Source organism: Ranitomeya variabilis, chromosome 3, assembly GCF_051348905.1.
Source record: "Ranitomeya variabilis isolate aRanVar5 chromosome 3, aRanVar5.hap1, whole genome shotgun sequence".
Taxonomy (NCBI): Eukaryota; Metazoa; Chordata; class Amphibia; order Anura; family Dendrobatidae; genus Ranitomeya; species Ranitomeya variabilis.
This window is the reverse complement of record NC_135234.1, coordinates 422,828,187-422,848,491: the sequence shown is the minus strand read 5'-3', so window position 1 is coordinate 422,848,491 and position 20,305 is coordinate 422,828,187. Positions and strand designations below refer to the sequence as shown.

Sequence of the window (20,305 nt, the reverse complement as noted above, 5' to 3'; positions counted from 1 at the left end):
CTGTACTATTGATGCTGCATATGCAGCAATATGCAGCATCAATAGTAATGTAAAAAATAATAAAAATTGGCTATACTCACCCTCTGACGTCTCGATCTCCCCGGCGCTGCAAGCGGCTGTGCCGACAAGGACCTTTGTGACGTCACGGTCATGTGACCGCGGCGTCATCACGGTCATGTGACCACACCACAGGTCCTGTTCGGCACAGCAACTGAGACCGGACGCCGCGGGCAGCGCAGAGAGGTGAGTATAGCATGATTTTTTATTTTAATTCTTTTTTTTACACCCAAATATGGTTCCCAGGGCCTGGAGGAGAGTCTCCTCTCCTCCACCCCGGGTACCACCCGCACATTATCCGCTTAACTTCCCGCAACGTGGGCACAGCCCCATGCGGGAAGTTAGCGGTTCAATGCATTTCTATGGGTGCAGTATCGCTGCGATTCTGCACCGAGAAGTGACATGGTCCTTCTTTTTTTCTGCAGAAAATCCGCGCGGATTTTCCACAGAAAAAAAGGATCGTCGGCACAGCGGGTTTTGTTTTCCATTAGGTTACATTGTACTGTAACCTACATGGAAAAAGGATGCGGACCCGCAGCTGCAAAACAGCTGCGGGTCCGCAGCAAAACCCGCAGCGTGTGAACATAGCCTTGTTGCACGTCAAGAATTTAAAAAACCAGACCATTCTATTTGTAACCATTCTTATTAGCCAATAGCTATTACTTTAGAGTAAAACCTTAAAACCTCAGAATTGAGTGATTCCATAATTTTCCCCCTATGCTTGGTTAAAAAAAAGTAACCATTACTGACTACCACATTTTTTGTTCTTGATTTCTTTTAGTGCTTCTTAAAGCCAGAAAGTTGCCATTTGAAATGACTTTAGTTTTGTGCCATGTCTGTGATCTGCTTTTTTTCTACAAAATTAAACCACTGAATGAACATCCTCCAAGGCCAGTGATTCCATAATTTTTGCCAGGGGTTGTAGTAGCAGGTTAGCATTACATATTGCTCCTGACTTGCGGGTTCAGACATTCAGCTTTTTTAAAATGCTGCCTTTAAATTGTGATGCTAAAATTATCGTTTCTGATTCTAGATACATATTAAGAAGTTTAAGAAGTTATGTTGTCTTTTTATTTTCACATTATCGTCTGTTATAGTACAGGATTTCAGGGCCAGGTATAAATGATGCAAGATTGTTTAGCTTTTATTTGGAGCCCAAACTTACAACTGACTTACCACTAACAAATGTTTAATTCAATTTCTTCAAGAAATTAAGAATATTAAGTTAACCTTTTTCCCAATTCTACAGTTTTACGCATGCACGAGCCTGTGAATTCCTAGTTGCTGTAGGTTTGGGCTGTGCAGAATTAATTTCTCTGTATTTTTCATGTTCAGCACTGTATGATTTTGTGCAGATTCACTCCTGAGTTTATTGCCAGGCTTCTGCTTTTATCACAGAGTGGTGTCCTTGGTTTTATTCTTGTTTATTCTGCATAGGTTCCCTGTGAATGTACCCCTGAGTGCTATAACGCAGCCGAAGTAACGCCGCTCTCACTCGCACGTTAAAAATATCATACATTTCCTTTTTAACTCGGCGAAGGCTTTTTTCATTTCGTGAAAGGATTGCTTAATGCAAGGCCTTGAGCCGCCCAGCTATGTTGTTCAATAATTTAATCATATATTCTGTGCTGAGCTTTCTCCAGGAAAAAGAAGAAATCCCCTTGAGCTTTTCTAATACCCTTTATACCTGTCATTGTTCTCACTTTAATGAGAACTTCATATGCTGCCAGAGCTTTGTACTTCTGGTACACATGCTGGCTTAAAAGCCCAGAATTGTACCCTGAACTCCTCACCTTTCCGCAGTTATTTCTTGTCCAGAACTAACAGTAAAGGGACTAAAGTCTAAAATGCAAGTGTCTAGCTAAATCACAAATTTATCATATCTGTCTAAATAGGTCCAAAATGCTCTTTATTATTTATATATTGAACTCGGCAATACAATGCTGTGCAGGATGGGCCTCTTTTTGTTTTAGAGATAGCTTGGGATTAAATATATTGTGACTCCTGCATTTAAAAAAAAAATCCTTAAAGTGGTATTCCCATCTCCAAAATCCAATCCCAATATGTAGTAGGTGTAATAATAATAATATTAGCAAATGCCTCCAATTAGAAATGTAGTATAGTTCTTCTTATTCGTTATGTTGCTTAACCCATGTGCTGGGCTTCTGATTTCTCCTTGTCCCAAACTGATAGTTCTTCTTCACGTCACTTGTCTTGTCTATTGCATTATTCCTGTGTCTTCTTGTGAATAAATATGTGACACTTCAGATTTTGTGTTATTCTATTCCTTATGAAGAGACTCTAGTAGTCTGGAAAGCTTGCAAGTTGTTACCATTATTTTCAGTTAGCCATTAAAAGGTATCAACCACTGAGGACTCTCACATTTTCGTATTTTTCTATCAAGTCGCTAACACCGAGGGTCTCAGGGAAGCACGCAGGGGCTCCCTGCATGCTTCCCTGAGACCCTCGGAACAACGTGAGTGATCGTGTTCCGAGCGTCTCCTCTGTCCTCCTTCCTGCAGGTCCCGGATCTAAGATGGCCGCGGCGGGCCTTCTGGGTCCTGCAGGGAGGTGGCTTGCAAGCACCTACTGAGAGCAGGCGCTGGCAAGCCTGCAGCACTGCCTGTCAGATCGTGCAAAGTGTCAGATCAGCGATCTGACACTATTGACACTATACCATGATGTCCTACACTGGGACAAAGTAAAAAAAAAAAAAAAATCTTAAATAAATGGAAAAAAAAAAGATTTTTCTAATAAATACATTTCTTTATGTAAATAAAAAAAAACAATAAAAGTACACCTATTTAGTATCGCCGCGTCCGTAACGACGCAACCTATAAAACTGTCCCGCTAGTTAACCCCTTCAGTGAACACCATAAAAAAAAGTCAAAAAACAATGCTTTATCATCATACCGCCAAACAAAAAGTGGAATAACACGCGATCAAAAAGATGGATATAAATAAACATGGTACCGCTGAAAATGTCATCTTGTCCTGCAAAAAACGAGCCGCCATACAGCGTCATCAGCAAAAAGATAAAAAAGTTTCAGCTCTCAGAATAAAGTGATGCAAAAATATTTTTTTTCTATAAAATAGTTTTTATTGTATAAAAACGCCAAAACATAAAAAATATATAAATTAGGTATCGCTGTAATTGTACTGACCCGAAGAATAAAACTGCTTTATCAATTTTACCAAACGCGGAACGGTATAAACGCCCCCCCCCCAAAGAAATTCTCGAATCGCTGTTTTTTGTTCATCCTGACTAACAAAAATCGGAATAAAAAGCGATCAAAAAACGTCACATGCCCGAAAATGATACCAGTAAAAACATCAACTCGTCCCGCAAAAAAACAAGACCTCAAATGACTCTGTGGACCAAAATAAGGAAAAATTATAGCTCTCATGTGGTAACGCGAAAAATATTTTTTGCCATTAAAAGCGTCTTTTAGTGTGTGACAGCTGCCAAACATGAAAACCCGCTATAAAAACCCGTAAGTCAAACCCCCCTTTATCACGGCCTTAGTTAGAGAAAAATAAAATAAAAAAAATGTATTTCCATTTTCCCATTATGGTTAGGGTTGGGGCTAAAGTTAGGGTTGGGGCTAGAGTTGCGGTTAGGGTTTGGATTACGTTTACGGTTGGGTTAGGGGTGTGTAAGGGTTAGGGGTATGGTTAGGGTTGGGATTAGCGTTAGGGGTGTCACGATTCACACCGTGACTGTCAAGATCCCTTAGCCGCTGCCCACAATATGTCACGGATTGGGGTGACTTTAGACCAGCAGACGGCTATCACATGTGCAGGGGGGCTTATCCTGTTATCCCTCCACTGCCACAATGTGATGAAAAAACACACACGAGGCTATTGACCTCTTGTTTACAGCAGGGGCTTATTTTAGGTATCCCACTGCTCTTCAATATACCATGAACTGCAGGGATTTGTGTCTATCCCGCTTACAGTTCCACTTAACACTTGCAGCTCTCTGGCGCCCCCCTTACTCTCAGGTCAGATTAGGTACTGCACCTGGGGTAATTAGTCGCCAGAAAGACTGCCTGCTATGTACTGGCTATTGGGCGCACTACAGCAACGCGATAACTACTCCCACTCAGGCAGGAACAATAATTATCAAGCCGCAGTCGCTACAGTGACCCCCCAACAGCCGGCACACGGTAAGCTGCCACCAGCGCCGCTTAACCGGGTTCGGCTGCTAACCCCCAAAATAGTAGCGTAATTCCCTTCAGAGACAGGGTACGGTTTAGGGCAGGAAGAACGAACTAGTATTAAAGAGTATACCCCATAAATGATTTTTAGGCAGTGTTTATAAAATATTTTACAAAGATGTTACAAATGAGACAATTGCAAATATGTACAAGGTAATTATGAAAATAAAAGGATTAAATGAAGAAAAGATAACACTCACATATTCTCAGATCATTGCATTGCAGGCAACCAGACATCCCAGCTCATTTGTCGTGCTGCTCAGGCCTCACAGGAAAAGACAAGAAAAAGAAGCTGGGGATCTGGCCACAAACTTAAGACCTACAGCTAGTGACATCACAGAAAGGGCTGGCTTTTCCAGATCCTCCTACCTTTCAGTCTGAGTACTTTGAATACAAATTGGTCTAATGCTTATAACTCCGTTCCAGTACATATCAGAATCATAGCACACCCAGCATTCAGCTTGTATTAACATGAGCTTTCTTATGAGATCAAATATGTCCTATTATTTACAGAGCAATCCCTACTTCTTCACCAGAGGGAGCTACAAGCCTGTGATTAGAGTCATTGATAGATCCACCGAGAGAGAATAAGAACATCTATTTTCGTGTTTTTAACGTAAACGGTTTGCGTAATATCTTACAAAAATGGAACAAAAGACTTTCATGATTCTAGAAGTTTCTCTAACAGTTCCTGCTAACACCAATTTCCCTTGCAGCTATGACCGTCGTAAATACCTTCCGTCAATAAAACTCCCCCACAAGGCAAGCTCTGCTACACAGACAGTTAGAACCACAGGGAAGGAAAGAGAACCAGAGAGAGGGGGGGTTTAGCCCCTGCATGCTAGCAAGAAAACTAACTTATGATATTTCATACCATATCGTGACAAGGGGTGTGTTGGGATTGGGGTTAGGGGTGTGTCAGTGTTAGGGGTGTGGTTAGGGTTGGGATTAGGGTTAGGGGTGTGTTGGGGTTAGGGGTGTGTTGGGGTTAGGGGTGTGGTAAGGATTAGGGTTAGTTGTGTGTTGGGGTTAGGGTTGGAGTTAGAATTGGGAGGTTTCCACTGTTTAGGCACACCAGGGGCACTGCAAACGCAACATGACTTCCGATCTCCATTCCATCCAATTCTGCGTGGAAGAGGTAAAATGGTGCTCCTTCCCTTTCGAGCTCTGCCGTGCGCCCAAACAGTGGTTTACCCCTACATATGGGGTGTCAGCGTACTCAGGACAAATTGGACTACGACTTTTGGGGTCCTATTTCTCTTGTGTGCTTGGGAAAATACAAAACTGCGGTGCTAAAAAATCTTTTTTGTGGAAAAGAAAAGATTTTTTATTTTCACGGCTCTGCGTTATAAACATTAGTGAAACACTTGGGGGTTCAAAGTTCTCACAACACATCTAGAGAAGTTCCTTGGGGGGGTCTAGTTTCCAATATGGGGTCACTTGTGGGGGGTTTCTACTGTTTAGGTACATCAGGGGCTCTGCAAACGTGAAGCCCGCAGACCATTCCATCAAATTCTGCATTCCAAAACGCCACTTCTTCCCTTCCGAACAGTAGTTTTCTCCCACATATGGGGTATCAGCGTACTCAGCACAAATTGCAGAACAACTTTTGGGGTCCAATTTCTCCAGATATCCTTGGGAAAATACACAATTGGGGGGTAAAAGATCATTTTTGTGATAAATTATTTTTTAATTTTCAGGGCTCAACATTATAAACTTCTGGGAAGCACTGGGGGTTCAAAGAGCTCACCACACATCTAGATAAGTTCCTTAGGGGGTCTACTTTCCAAAATGATGTCACTTTTGTGGGGTTTCCACTGTTAAGGCACATCAGGGGCTCTCCAAATGAGACATGGCGTACTATCTCAATTCGAGCCTATTTTGCATTGAAAAGTCAAATGGCGCTCCTTCCCTTCCGAGCTCTGCCATGCGCCCAAACAGTGGTTTACCCCCACATATGGGGGATCGGCGTACTCTGGACAAATTGTACAACAACTGTTGGGGTCCAATTTCTCCTGTTATTCTTGGTAAAATAAAACAAATTGGAGCTGAAGTAAATTTTTTGTGAAAAAAAGTTAAATGTTAATTTTTTTTAAACATTCCAAAAATTCCTGTGAAACACTTGAAGGATTAATAAACTTCTTGAATGTGGTTTTGAGACCTTGAGGGGTGCAGTTTTTAGAATGCTGTCACACATGGTTATTTTCTATCATATAGTACTGCAGAAAAAGAAATAACACGTCACCGCTGCTACTGTTGTCCCACTATACCCACTGCTATGTGCCGCTGCTGTGCCAATTTTATGCCTTCTGTAGGACATCCGGGTGCTCCTAATCCAGTCAGATATGAAAGTCCATTTATAGAAAAAACAAGAGTGCACTCACCGGTCCTCTGTAATACGATCCTTTATTTAGAACATGTGCAGGTAAGGCTGGTTTCACACTTGCGTTTTGATCTGCAGCGTTTTAGCGCTAAAAAACGCATGCCTTTTTTTTCCTATACTTAACATTAAAAACGCATGCGTTTGACTCGTTTTCGGCATCGCACTCGTTTTTTGACGCGTGCGTTTAGTTGCAGAAATGCAACCTGTAGTAATTTCTAGCGGCGTTTTTTTGCCGCAAAAAACCGCATGCGTTTATTCGCGGCAAAAAAATGCATTGCTGTCTATGTAAACGCATTTGTTTTTAAGCACATGCGTTTGCTTGCGTTAAAAACGCATGCGTTTTTATAGAAAAACACAAGAAAACACAAGAAAACCCTAACCCTAAACACAATAAAAAACAAGAAAACCCTAACCCTAACCCTAGGGTTACTAGGGATCCTAACCCTAACCATAAGTTTAGTAACCCTAGGGATCCTAACCCTAACCCTATCCCTAGGGATCCTAACCCTAACCCTTAGGGTTAGGATCCCTAGGGTTAGGGTTAGGATCCCTAGGGTTAGGGTTAGGGTTAGAATCCCTAGGGTTACTAGGGATCCTAACCCTATCCCTAACCCTAGCTATTTCTGTTTATAGTGGGTTTTCTAGTTGATTTTGATGATTGGCAGCTGTCACACACTTCTCAGCATGCGTTTAAAAAACGCAGGAAAAAGCGCATCAAAACGCCGCGGTTTTTTTTCTGCATGCAAAAACGCATGCGTCTAAAAAATGCGGCGTTTTGCCGCCTTTAAATGCGTTTTTTCACAACATGCGTTTTTTTTAAAATGCTGCAGATCAAAACGCAAGTGTGAAACCAGCCTTACCTATAGGGAGAACGTGGAATGCGTTCTCCCTATAGGTTACCTGCACATGTTCTAAATAAAGGATCGTATTACAGAGGACTGGTGAGTGCACTCTTGTTTTTTCTATGAATGGACTTTCTATCATATAGACCCCTCAAAATGACTTCAAATGTGATGTGGTCCTGAAAAAAATATGGTGATGTAAAAATGAGAAATTGCTGGTCAACTTTTAACCCTTATATCTCCCTAACAAAAAAAAATGTTGGTTCCAAAGTTGTGCTGATGTAAAGTAGACATGTGGGAAATGTTTCTTATTAAATATTTTGTGTGACATCTCTGTGATTTAAGGGCATGAAAATTCAAAGTTGGAAAATTGCGAAATTTTCAAAATGTTAGCGAAATTGCCATTTTTTTTAACAAATAAATGCAAGTCATATCAAAGAAATGTTACCACTCTCATGAAGTACAATATGTCACTAGAAAACAATGTCAGAATCACCGGGATCCATGCAAGCGTTCCAGAGTTACAACCTCATAAAGGGACAGTGGTCAGAATTGTAAAAATTGGCCCGGTCATTAACGTGCAAACCACCCTTGGGGTTAAGGGGTTAACCCCTTTATGACCTTAGTCGTATCCATACGTCCAGGTCATATGGTACTTACCGACCTTGGATGTATGGATACATCTACATATACTTATTTTGCTTACACAGAGGCAGTCCTCGTGTGATTGCCGCCTGGTATCAGCTGTTTTAATAGCTGACACCCGGCTCTCGGTGCCAGGAGTGGTACCCGCACTGCTTCCGCACTTTAACCCACTAAATGCTGCAATCGCAGCATTTAGTGAGCAGGCAGAGGGATGAAATGCTCCTCTGCCGTTGGATCGGAGACCTTATCGCAGGGTCGTGATCATTGTGATGGTGACCTGATGTCGTCATGACAACATCCGGGTCACCAGGCACTAGGAAGTTAGTTCTCAGTGCATGATCTAACTAACTTCTGTCTCCAGGGCTGACAGGCTATAAGGTATAGCAATGCTTTATACCTGCAATTAGACTGCAGAAAGTGAAAGTCCCATAGTGGGAATAAGTAAAAAATAAAAAAAAGGAGTAAACATATTTTTTTTTAAATCACAACATAATAAAAGAAATATATATTGTACCCATAAATAAATTTATGAAAAACTAGATGGTGGCCCGATTCTAACGTATCGGGTATTCTAGAATATGTAGGTAGTATATAGCACAGCCTACGTACTATATTGCACAGTGACGTAGTATATAACATAGCTACGTAGTATATAACAGAGCCACGTAGTATATAACAGAGCCACGTAGTGTATTGCACAGGTATGTAGTATATTGGTCAGCCACGTAGTATATAGCAGAGCCACGTAGTATATAACATAGCTACGTAGTATATTGTAGAGCCACGTAGTATATTGCACAGCCACGTAGTATATAGCAGAGCCACGTAGTATATAACATAGCTACGTAGTATATTGTAGAGCCACGTAGTATATTGCACAGCCACGTAGTATATAACAGTCACGTAGTGTATTGCACAGCTACGTAGTGTATTGCACAGCTATGTAGTATATTGGTCAGCGACGTAGTATATAGCAGAGCCACGTAGTATATAACATAGCCACGTAGTATATTGTAGAGGCACGTAGTATATTGCATAGCTACGTAGTATATTACACAGCCACGTAGTATATAACAGCCACGTAGTATATTGCACAGTCGACGTAGTATATAACAGAACCGACACAGCCACATAGTATATTGAACAGCTATGTAGGATATAACACAGAGCACGTAGTATATTGCACAGCCATGTTGTATATTGCACAGCCACGTTGTACATTGCACAGTCACGTTGTATATTGCACAGTCACGTTCTATATTGCCCAGCTACATAGTATATAGCACAGAGATGTAGTATATAACATAGCCCACGCAGTATGTAAGACAGCCCACGTAGTATATAGCAATGTGGGCACTATATGCGTGGTTAAAAAAGACTTAAAATAAAAAATAAACATATACTCACCTTCCGAAGGCCCCTTGATGTCCTGGCGCCTGAGTGCGGTGCACACGGGAGCTTCCGGTCCCAGGGTTGGTATGAGCACAGGACCTGTGATGACGTCCCGGTCACATGACTGCAACGTCATGGCAGGTCCTTCTCGCATAGCATCCTTGGCACCGGAACCTGGCGCTTGCACCGCCAAGGACAGAACGTGACGTCGGAAGGCGAGAATAACCTTTTTTTTAATTATTATTATTATTATTATTTGTAACATTAGATCTTTTTACTATTGATGCTGCATACTCAGCATCAATAGTAAAAAGTTGGTCACACAGGGTTAATAGCTGCGTTAACGGAGTGCGTTACACCGCGGTCCGTTAACGCTGGCATTAACCCTGTGTGAGCGCTCAGCGCTGACTGCAGGGCAGTAAAGCAGCGGCCATTTCGCTGCCAGACTATGGCCGTCACTGATTGGTCGTGGCAATGGTCGTGGGCGTTTTACCACGACCAATCAGCGACTTGGATTTCCATGACAGACAGAGGCCGCGACCAATGAATATCCGTGACAGACAGACGGAAGTGACCCTTAGACAATTATATAGTAGAAAATTAAACCATGAAAGTACACATTTAGTATCGCCCAGCCTGGAACAACACGACCTATAAAACTGTCCGACGAGTTAACTCCTTTCTCAGGAGAAATTGCACAACAAATTTTGTTGTCAACTTTCTCCTGCTATCCTTGTGAAAATTAAAAATCTGGGGCTAAGGCTAAGTTCACATTTGCATATGTGTCCGCAGCGTATCGTCTGCATGTGCGAACGCATGCTAAAACGCATGCAAAAGCATGCTTATTAAAACAAAGAGAAATTGCGGCAGCACTCACCGGTCCCCTTTGTATGACTATAAGGATTTATGTCTCCGATGTTTAGGGGAATGCACATTAGACATGCTGCTATTTTAGAGGTTGCTATTAGTCTTATTTTTATAATTACTATTTAGATCCTTTTAAGTATTTGGGTTATGAAAAAGGACAAGGACGTAAGTACTTATTCCAGGTTATTATACTAGTTTTGCTTTTAATATATTGTTTCGTCTTTTTTATGCACATGTTGTACTTCGGCTTCAGGTGTTTGGGAATGGGGGCGTGGGGTGGGAGGGGTTTGCCCTGACTCACCTATTTGTATCAGCGTCACTTCCCAGCACCATTGACCCGTGGAAGCGCTGCCATTAGCGCGAAACGGCCGTTGTCTATCCCTGCACACCTCCTGTTCATCTGCACACCCCCGAGCCGTGAAGATGTTGTTTTAACATGTTTCAATAAAGGACTCAGGCCACTCCAGGACCAGTGAGTGCTGCCGCAATTTCTCTTTGTTTTAGTGCTCGTTCCATTCACTTTTTCTTCATGCGAGCTCCCTGGTCAAGCTGTCAGGCTCTCCGCTACACCACATACAGGCTACGGCCAGCTCCAGGTAACACAGCTGTGCTGCTCTACTCCTTTTTTTTTTTTTTCTTTGTTTCAGTTTAAAAGCATGCTTATGCCTGCACATCATCTTGCGCATGACGCAAACAAAAATGCTGCTTATCCATGCGTTTAAATGTGTGTTGGCATGCGTTTGCTTTTTTTATGCACATGGTGGAGGCGGTGACATCATTTTCTGGACATGCGCAGTCTAAAGTTTGCATGCGTACGCATGTCCTTGCCTACCAATGCGTTCCCATAGACAGTAATGCATTTTTTGGACGCAATCATCCGCATGCAATATTTAACTCCTCAAGAAATGCAACATGTTGGGCTCCCCAGACATCGCTGGACACCGCCGCACACTGCGAAACAGCGCATTCGTACGCATCCGCATGCGAACGCATGCAAAATCATGTCCCTACCTACACCATGTTAAAGGTATGTACGCATGACGAATTCGGATCTTACACTGCGCACAGATACGCAAATGTGAACCTGGCCTAAAATAACATTTTTGTGGGAAAAATGTTTGTTTTTGTTTTTTTCTGATGTCTGTTATAAACTTCTGTGAAGCAGCTGGGGGTTCAAGGTGCTCACCACACATCGAGATATATTCCTTGAGGGTCTAGCTTCCACAATGTTCAGTGGTTGTTTTTTCACTGTTTAGGCACATCAGGGGCTCTCCAAACGAGACATGACACCGGCAGACCATTCCATCAAAGTTTGTGTTAGAAAACATCACTTCTTCTTTTCTGAGCCGCACCTTAAGCCCCAACAGTAGTTTACTCCCATATATAAGGTATCAGCATATTCAGAAAAAATGACACAACAAATTTTATGGTGCAATTTTCATGATACCCTTGTGAAAGTGCAAAATTTGGGGCTAAAACTATTTTTGTTGGGAAAATTATTTTTTTTTATTTTTCACGGCTTAATGTTATAAACTTACGTGAAGCACCATTGGGGTTCAAGGTGCTGAACACACATCTATAAACGTTCCCTGAGAGGCCTAGTTTCCAAAGCGGTGTCACTTGTGGGGGATTTCCAATGTTTAGGCACATCAAGGGCTCTCCAAATGCAACATAGTGTCCGCTAATTATTCCAGCAAATTTTGCATTCAAAAAGTCAAATGGCGCTCCTTCCCTTCTGAGCTCTGCCATGCGCCAAACAGTAGTTTTCCCTCACATATGGGGCATTGGTATGTTTAGGAGAAATTGCCCAATACATTTTGGGGTCCATTTTTTCCTGTTACCCTTGCAAAAATGAAAAAAAAAAATGTTGTGACAAAGTTATATGTTAATTTTCCCTTACACATCAAAAAATCCCTCTGAAGCATTTAAAGGGTTAATAAACTTATTGAATGTGGTTTTTAGCACCTTGAGGGATGCAGTTTTCAGAATGGTGTCACTTTTGGGTATTTTCTGCCATATAGGCCCCTCAAAGTCACTGAAAAAAACGCCCCACTTTAAAGTTTTTGAATTTCCACAAAAATTTAAAATAACCAATAAATTTTGTTCAACTTCACAATTGTGTTCCACTTGTTGTTGATTCTTTATCAAAAATTTACATTTGGTATCTTTATGTTTGAAGCATGATATGCGGGAAAAGGTTGAAAAGTTCCGGTGGGCCGAATACTTTCGCAAGGCACTGTATCAGTCCAGGAGGGAAAAGAAGCAGATTTCTCTAATATACCACAAAGTTGCTTATTTTCATGTGTGTACTATTGTTTTATGACAGAAAAAATAAATTTTGTGGTTGCTATTCAAATTATTTCTCACTTTTTCCTATCCTTAAGAGAGGGGAGTCTTGTATGTGAAACTTAACCAGGCTTGTATGAGCATTGATTAATTTTTGCTGTATCCTTGAGTCCTATACTTATGTTGCTAGATGCACTCTATCTTCCCTCATTCACCCTGGTATGAGGAACCAGGTAGCGTTGTTCTCAAAAGTTTACATACCCCGGCAGAATTTTTGCTGTCTTGGCCTTTTTTCAGAGAATACGAATGAGAGCACCACAACATTTTTTCCACTCATGGCTAGTGGTTGGGTGAAGCTATTTATTGTCAAACTACTATGCTTTCTCTTTTTAAATCATAATGACAACCCAAAACATCCAAATGACCCTGATCAAAAGTTCACATACCCCATTTCTTAATGCCATGTATTTCCCCCTCTAACATCAATGACAGCTTCAAGTCTTTTGTGGTAGTTGTGGATGAGGTTCTTTATTTTCTCAGATGGTAAAGCTGCCCACTCTTCATGGCAAAAAGTCTCCAGTTCCTGGAAATTCCTGGGCTGTCTAGCATGAACTGCACACTTGAGATCTCCCTAGAGTGGCTCAATGATATTGTGGTCAGGAGACTGAGATGGTCACTCCAGAACCCTCCCTTTGTTCTGCTGTAGCCAATTACAGGTCGATTTGGCCTTGTGTTTTGGATCGTTGTCATGTTGGGACGTCCATGCACAGCTTCCGGGCTGATGATTGCAAATTTGCCTCCAGTATTTGCTGATAACGTGCTGCATTCATCTTTCCTTCAACTTTGACTAAGTTTCCTGTGCCTTTGTAGCTTACACATCCCCAAAACATCAGCGCTCCACCTCCGTGCTTTACAGTAGGAATGGTGTTCCTTTCATCATAGGCCTTGTTGACCTCTCTCCAAATGTAACGTTTATGGTTGTGCCCAAAAAGTTCAATTTGGTCTCATTACTCCAAATTACCTTATTACAGAAGTTTTGAGGCCTGTCTCTATGCTGTTTTGCATATTTTAGGCTAGATACTTTGTGGTATTTGTGCAGTAATGGCTTTTTTCTGGCTACTCGACCATACAGCCCATTTTTCTTCAAGTGCCTTCTTATTGTGAATCTTGAAACAGCTACACAGTTATCAGAGAGTCCAGTATTTCAGCTGATGTTGTTAGTGGGTCTTTCTTTTCATCCTGAACAATTTTCCTGGCAGTTGTGGATGAACTGTTTGTTGGTCTACCTAACCGTGGTTTTGTTTTTACAGAGCCCCTGATTTTCCATTTGTTAATTACAGTTTGAATGCTGCTGACTGGCATTTTCAATTACTTGGACATCCTTTTGTATCCCTTTCCTGTTTTATACAGTTAACTACCTTTTTCTGTAGATCTGTTGACAATTCTCTTGCTTTCCCCATGACTCACAATCCAGAAACATCAGTGGCTGGATGAAAGATGCAAAAGTCTGTCTGGATCCCAGAAACTCACTCAGCTTTTATGCACACACACTGATTACAAGCAAACAGGTCACAGGTGAGGATGTTACTGTTAGTAGCCATTCAAGCCCATTTGTGTCAACTTCTGTGCATGTTATCAGGCCAAAATCACCAGGGTATGTGAACTTTTGATCAGGCTCATTTGGATGTTTTGGGTTGTCATTATGATTTAAAAGAGAAAACACAGTAGTTTGTCAATAAATGGCTTCACCCGACCACTAACTATGAGTGGAGAAAAAAAGTTTTGGTGTTACCTATCATTCATATTCTCTGAAAAAAGCCAAGAAAACAAAAATTCTGCAGGGGTATGTAAAATTTTGAACACAACTGTATTTTAAGGCTGTGTGCACACGTTCAGGATTATTTGCGTTTTTTTGCTATAAAAACGCTATAAAAACGCTTAAAAACGCATACATTAAGCATGCCATCATTTGTAATGCATTCTGCAATTTATCTGCACATGATGCGAAAAAAACGCATTGCGGTTTAAAACGCAGTATGTTCCTTAATTTTGTGGATTTTTCACGTTTTTCCCGCTATTCAATGCATTGGTAAGCTCCGGAAAAAAACGCACAAAAAACGCGTGAAAAACGCGCGAAAAAAACGCATCTGGATTTCCTGCAGAAAAAGTCCGGTTTTGTTCAGGAAAATTCTGCAGAAAATCCTGAACGTGTGCACATAGCCTAAAAGTACATTTATAAAATCTTGAACACATCACCTTAACTTAGCTTTACATGAAAATCTTCAGAAACAAGGGCTTAATTTCCTTTCCCTTAGCAATTTTCTATATTATACCACTGTTGCATTTTTATCAAGAAAATTGCATTGTTTATTAAAAAATGTTTGTGTTTTTAATCTGCAGAAATGATCTTTCAAAAATTATGAGAACAAGAGCTAAAGAGATTGAGGTGAAGCTTCTGCTCTTTGCTATCCAGAGGACCACTAATTTTGAGGGACTTCTAGCAAAGCGTTTCTCTGGATGCACTTTGACCGACACTGTTGTGGTAAGACCATTGTACTATATTATCTTTCTTGTTATAACACTTTACATATGTGAACTCTGCTCTGCTTCTCTATTCATTTTTTTTATATAAAGAAAAGTGGAAAGGAGCTACAATATATGGGAGAAGGTTAGTGTAGAGTTCGGACTCTTTCTGTAACTCCCATAGACTAGAGTGAGTACAACCGTGATTGTCCAGCTTTTAAAGAAACCAAAAGAGAAGAACCTGATATAAGGTCTAATGAATGCGTAAACCATATATGGTGAAAATTGTGACTTTGATTGGGATTGTGATTAAACCTTTTTTCCTCTAGACGTAACACCTGCCCTTTGTCCCTGTTGCCGACCTAAGTGCAAATAGATCTTTAGAAAGATCTGTCATGTCCCCTCATATATTTGTACATTGTGATATGATCGCCCCTAATCCTCCATTTTTCCAAACTAAATAACCCCAAGTTAAATAACCCTGTCTTGGTGTTGCAGTCCACTCATTCGCTTAACCCATAGTGACATCGAGCGTAATAGTACGCTGATGTCGGACTCCCTCCCTTTGATGTGGGCTCTGGCGGTGAGCCCACATCTTTCCCGGCACGTGTCAGATGTTTTGAATCGCGATCCACCCGTGGCTATTAACCTGTTAAATGCCTCTGTCAAACTCTGACAGCGACATTTAACATGCGTTTCCAGCAATCGTACCGGAAATTCGTCCATCAGTGATGCCCGTCACGTGATCGCGGGTCACTGATGGGTTGGCATGACAACCACAGCTCTACTGCAGACCTTTATGGTTGTCACTGCTTGCTTGCTATGAGTGCCGCTCCTTGGTCGGCGCTCATAGCAAGTGAGTAATTCTGCTACATAAAGGCGATCTGATCATTGCCTGTATGTAGCAGAGCCGATCGGGAGACTATTAAAGCATGCCAAAAGTAAAAAAAAAAAAAAAAAAAAAAAAGAATTAAAAATATTTAAAAAAATCACCCCCCTTTTTGTCTCATTCAAAATAAAAGAACTAAAAAAAAATCAAACATACATATATTTGGTATCGCTGCTTTCAGAATCACCCGATCTATCAATGATAAAAAAAGGATTAACCTGATCGCTAAACGGTGTAGAGAGGAAAAAAATTAAAAACGCCAGAATTACATTTTTTTGGCGCGCAAAAGATAAGCCTTCACCCAACCCCAAATCACCAAAAATGGAGACACTACGTGTATTAGAAATTGGTGCTCTTTTTTTTTTTTTTTTTTAAAGAAAGTTTGGAATTTTTTTCACCACTTAGATAAAAAAAGAACCTAGACATGTTTGGTGTCTATGAACTCGTAATGACCTGAAGAATCATAATTGCAGGTCAGTTAAAGCATTTAGTAAACATAGGAAAAAAAGCCAAACAAAAAACAAGTGTGGGATTGCACTTTTTTTTGCAATTTCACCGCACTTGGAATTTGTTTCCCATTTTCCAGTACATGATATGTTTAAAACCAATGGTGTCATTCAAAAGTACAACTCTTCCCCAAAAAAACAAGTCCTCATATGGCCATATTGACTGAAAAGTAAAAAAGTTATGGCTCTGGGAAGAAGGGGAGCAAAAAAACGCAAAAGCGAAAACACCTCTGGTCATGAAGGGGTTAATCTTTGTTGCTCTTCTCTATACCTGCTCTAGTTCAGGTATATCCTTCTTATACACTGTAGACTAAAATTGTACACAGAATTCTATGTAAGGCAGCAGTAGTTACTTGTATAGAGGCAACATGTTCTCGTCATGAGCATCTATACATGCATTCCATTATTCTACTTGCCTTAGCAGCAACTGCCTGGCACTGGTCACTAAAGTGCAGTTTTCCCTTTACCCAAATCTTTCTCAGTGACCGTTTTACCCAGTGTTTTACAGTTTAGTACTTAATTACAGTCATGGCCAAAAGTATTGGACCCTTGAAATTGCCCTAACAAATAAAGTATTTCTCAAATAAAATTATTGCAACATAACATTATTTGTTATACCCATGTTTATTTCCTTTATGTGTATTGGAACAAAACAAAAAAACAGAGGGAAAAAAATGCAAATTGGACATCATTTCACACAAAACCCCAAAAATAGGCCGGACAAAATGGTTGGCACCTTTCCAAAAACGAGTGTTTCACACATGTGATTCAAACTCACCTGTGGTATGTAACTGGTGTGGTCAATGTGAAAGTCGCACCTGAAACCAGATAAAAAGGGGAGAAGTTGACTCACAGAAAGAGGAGAATAGAACTGATTGAGGACTTGACAACCAAAATTGCTGAAAAATATCAACAAACTCAAAATTACAAGTCCATTTTCAATAATCTTTGATGTTCCTTTGTTTTCACGGTGCCCAACATAATCAAGAGGTTTACAACCCATGGCACTGTAGCTAATCTCCCTGGACATGGACGGCAGAGAAAAATTGATGTCAGGGTTGCAATGCAGGATAGAAATCTGGAGATTACCAAAGGATTTTGGGTCGCAATGTCGTTCCCAGTGTCAGGTTTGTGTCCTAGGTCATGAGTCTTCCAGCAGGACAATGACACCAAAAAAACTTCAAGAAGCACCCAGGAATGGATGGAAACAAAGCGCTGGGGAGTTCTGAAGTGGCCAGCAATGAGTCTGGATCGAAATCCCGTTGAACACCTGTGGATAGATCTTAAAATTGCTTTTGAGAAGGCAGCCTTCAAATATGAGGGACCTGGAGCATTTGGCAGAAGAAGAGTGATCCAAAATTCCAGCTGAGAGGTGTAAGAAGCTTGTTGATGGTTATAGGAAGTGATTAATTGCAGTTACAGTATTTTTTGGATTATAAGACTCACTTTTTTCCCCTCAAATTTTGGGGGAAAAGTCTGGGGGGCCTCTTATAATGCGGATGTACCTTACCGATACCGTTGCTGCAGGTCGCAAGCTGGGATGAGGTGGTCTCTGGTACTGCTGCGGGGGTCTCCTGTGCTGCTGCGGGGGTCTCGGTGCTGCTGTTGGGGCCCTACCAACATTTTATGAGAGGTCAGAGCCGCCGCAGTTCCATAGTTTCCTGTGCAGTGGACTCTGGGAAAATGGCCACCGGGGGGCAGCATATGTGCAGATGGAGATCTCGACACCAAGGTCTCGGGAGCTGAGATCTCATCTCCCGAGATCTTGGTGCTGAGATCTCCATCTGTGCATGCGCCGCCCCAGCGTCAATTTTCCCGGAGTCCACTGCACAGGAAACTATGGAACTGCGGGGGCAGACACCGCGCCAGACACCTCCACAGCGGCGTGACGCACAACGGCAGACCCCCTCATCCCAGCCTGCAGCATGACCCCACTCCTGCCTCCTCCAGCAGCAACCCTGGAACCCCACTTCACCGCAGCTACCACCCCCAGTAAGCAATAAGACGCATGGATTATAAGAAGCACCACCATTTTATAAAAAAAATAAAAAATGTTTTTTCCTATTTTTCTCTTCTAAATTTGGGGTGCATCTTATAATCCGGAGCGTCTTATAAACTGAAAAATACGGTACTCTGTTAGTTTTTTGGGGGCACTAGCAGAAGGGGCACAACGCTGCTCCGTTTAGCTCAGACCGCAGCACAGATCACCGTTGTTCTGTACTGTAGGTAAACAGAAAAAGCTCTAATTTTTAGAGTGATTTACAAAAATTATGTTGCAGAGTCCTGCACTGCAATCCTTTTTTCTTTTTCGAAGTGGAGATGCACCTTAAAGGGTCGTGGTTCAGCCAAATATATGTATGGCACAGACCTGTTTCAGCATTGACCATGGACTGTAAAGAACAGTCAACCATGTGCCCAGCCAGCTCTCCTTAGCCTTTCTTCCACTTAGCAGCCTTTGTTGGCAGTCTAACACTGTTCTTTTCAAAGAAAAATCTGCTGCAAATGTTGGAGTGTAGGAAAAAATTGGAAAATAAGCACATTTTTGCTGCTTTTTTCCCCCCATTCATTAGAATGGATGAAAACAATGAAATAATGCTCATGCTGTAGATTTGAAACTGGTTCAAATCTGCAAGGAAATAATAAGAAACAATATAGGCTGTCCCAACACCTAGTCTGTGTCGGGGTCCCTTTTTCTGGAGTTAGATGCGTGATCCAGACGTGTCACTTATAACCAGCAAAACATTCTGGAAGTATATTTAGGCGCTAAGTACCGTATCCTTTAACAAGCTGTAGAGACTGTGTTGTTAAATCTGCTCGTTTTAATATATTTTACTGTTTAATTTAATGAAGAACATATACATTTTTCTCATTTGAATTCTCCCTTTTCTATTACAAAATGAAAAGAGCTCATTCTGATTCAGCCTGACCACTGCAGACTTGGCATGTCATCTGAATTCCTTCCTCAATTACTCACAAACTTGTAGCTGCCTTGACAAAAAAAGTAGTCTTCATTATGTGGTTCTCTCTGTGATGTTCTTATTGCTAATATTTCAATGTACTTTAGCCACTTTGTAACAAGTTTATGGACGGCCATGCACCATGCGGAAAGTAAGCTGATCATGTGCGGTTGGTACCCAGGGTGCAGGAGAGGAGACTCTCCTCCACGGACTGGGCACCATATCACTGTTAAAAAAAAAAAAAAAAAAAAGAATTAAAATAAAAAATAGTGATATACTCACCTTCTGATGGCCCCCGGAGTCCTCTCGCCTATCAGCGGTGCACGCGGCGGCTTCCGTTCCCAGGGATGCTGTGTGCGAAGGACCTGGGTTGACGTCGCGGTCACGTGACCGTGACGTCATCCCAGGTCCTTCGCACACAGCATCCCTGGAAACGGAAGCCGCCGCGTGCACCGCTGAGATCATTGGGTGACGTCGGAAGGTGAGAATAACCATTTTTTAAATTTTTTTTTATTTTTAACATTAGATCTTTTTACTATTGATGCTTCATAGGCAGCATCAATAGTAAAAAGTTGGTCACACTTGTCAAACATTGTTTGACAAGTGTGACCAACCTGTCAATCAGTTTTCCAAGCGATGCTACAGATCGCTTGGAATATTCTAGCATTCTGCAAGCTAATTACTCTTGCAAAACGCTAGTGTTTAGCGGGAATACGCATGCCAATTTCGCATGTGATA

General features: G+C 41.4%; 1 protein-coding gene across 2 annotated transcripts in view; it reads left to right on the top strand.

Annotated features, from left to right (window-relative positions):
• VPS53 (VPS53 subunit of GARP complex) overlaps window positions 1-20,305 on the top strand; it is a 276,186-nt gene that overhangs the window by 91,847 nt on the left and 164,034 nt on the right. For both annotated transcript variants that reach the window (XM_077296357.1, XM_077296358.1), the window contains exon 11: window positions 15,093-15,234. In XM_077296357.1, coding sequence (XP_077152472.1) covers window positions 15,093-15,234 — 142 coding nt within the window. The remainder of the gene's footprint in view (window positions 1-15,092; window positions 15,235-20,305) is intronic.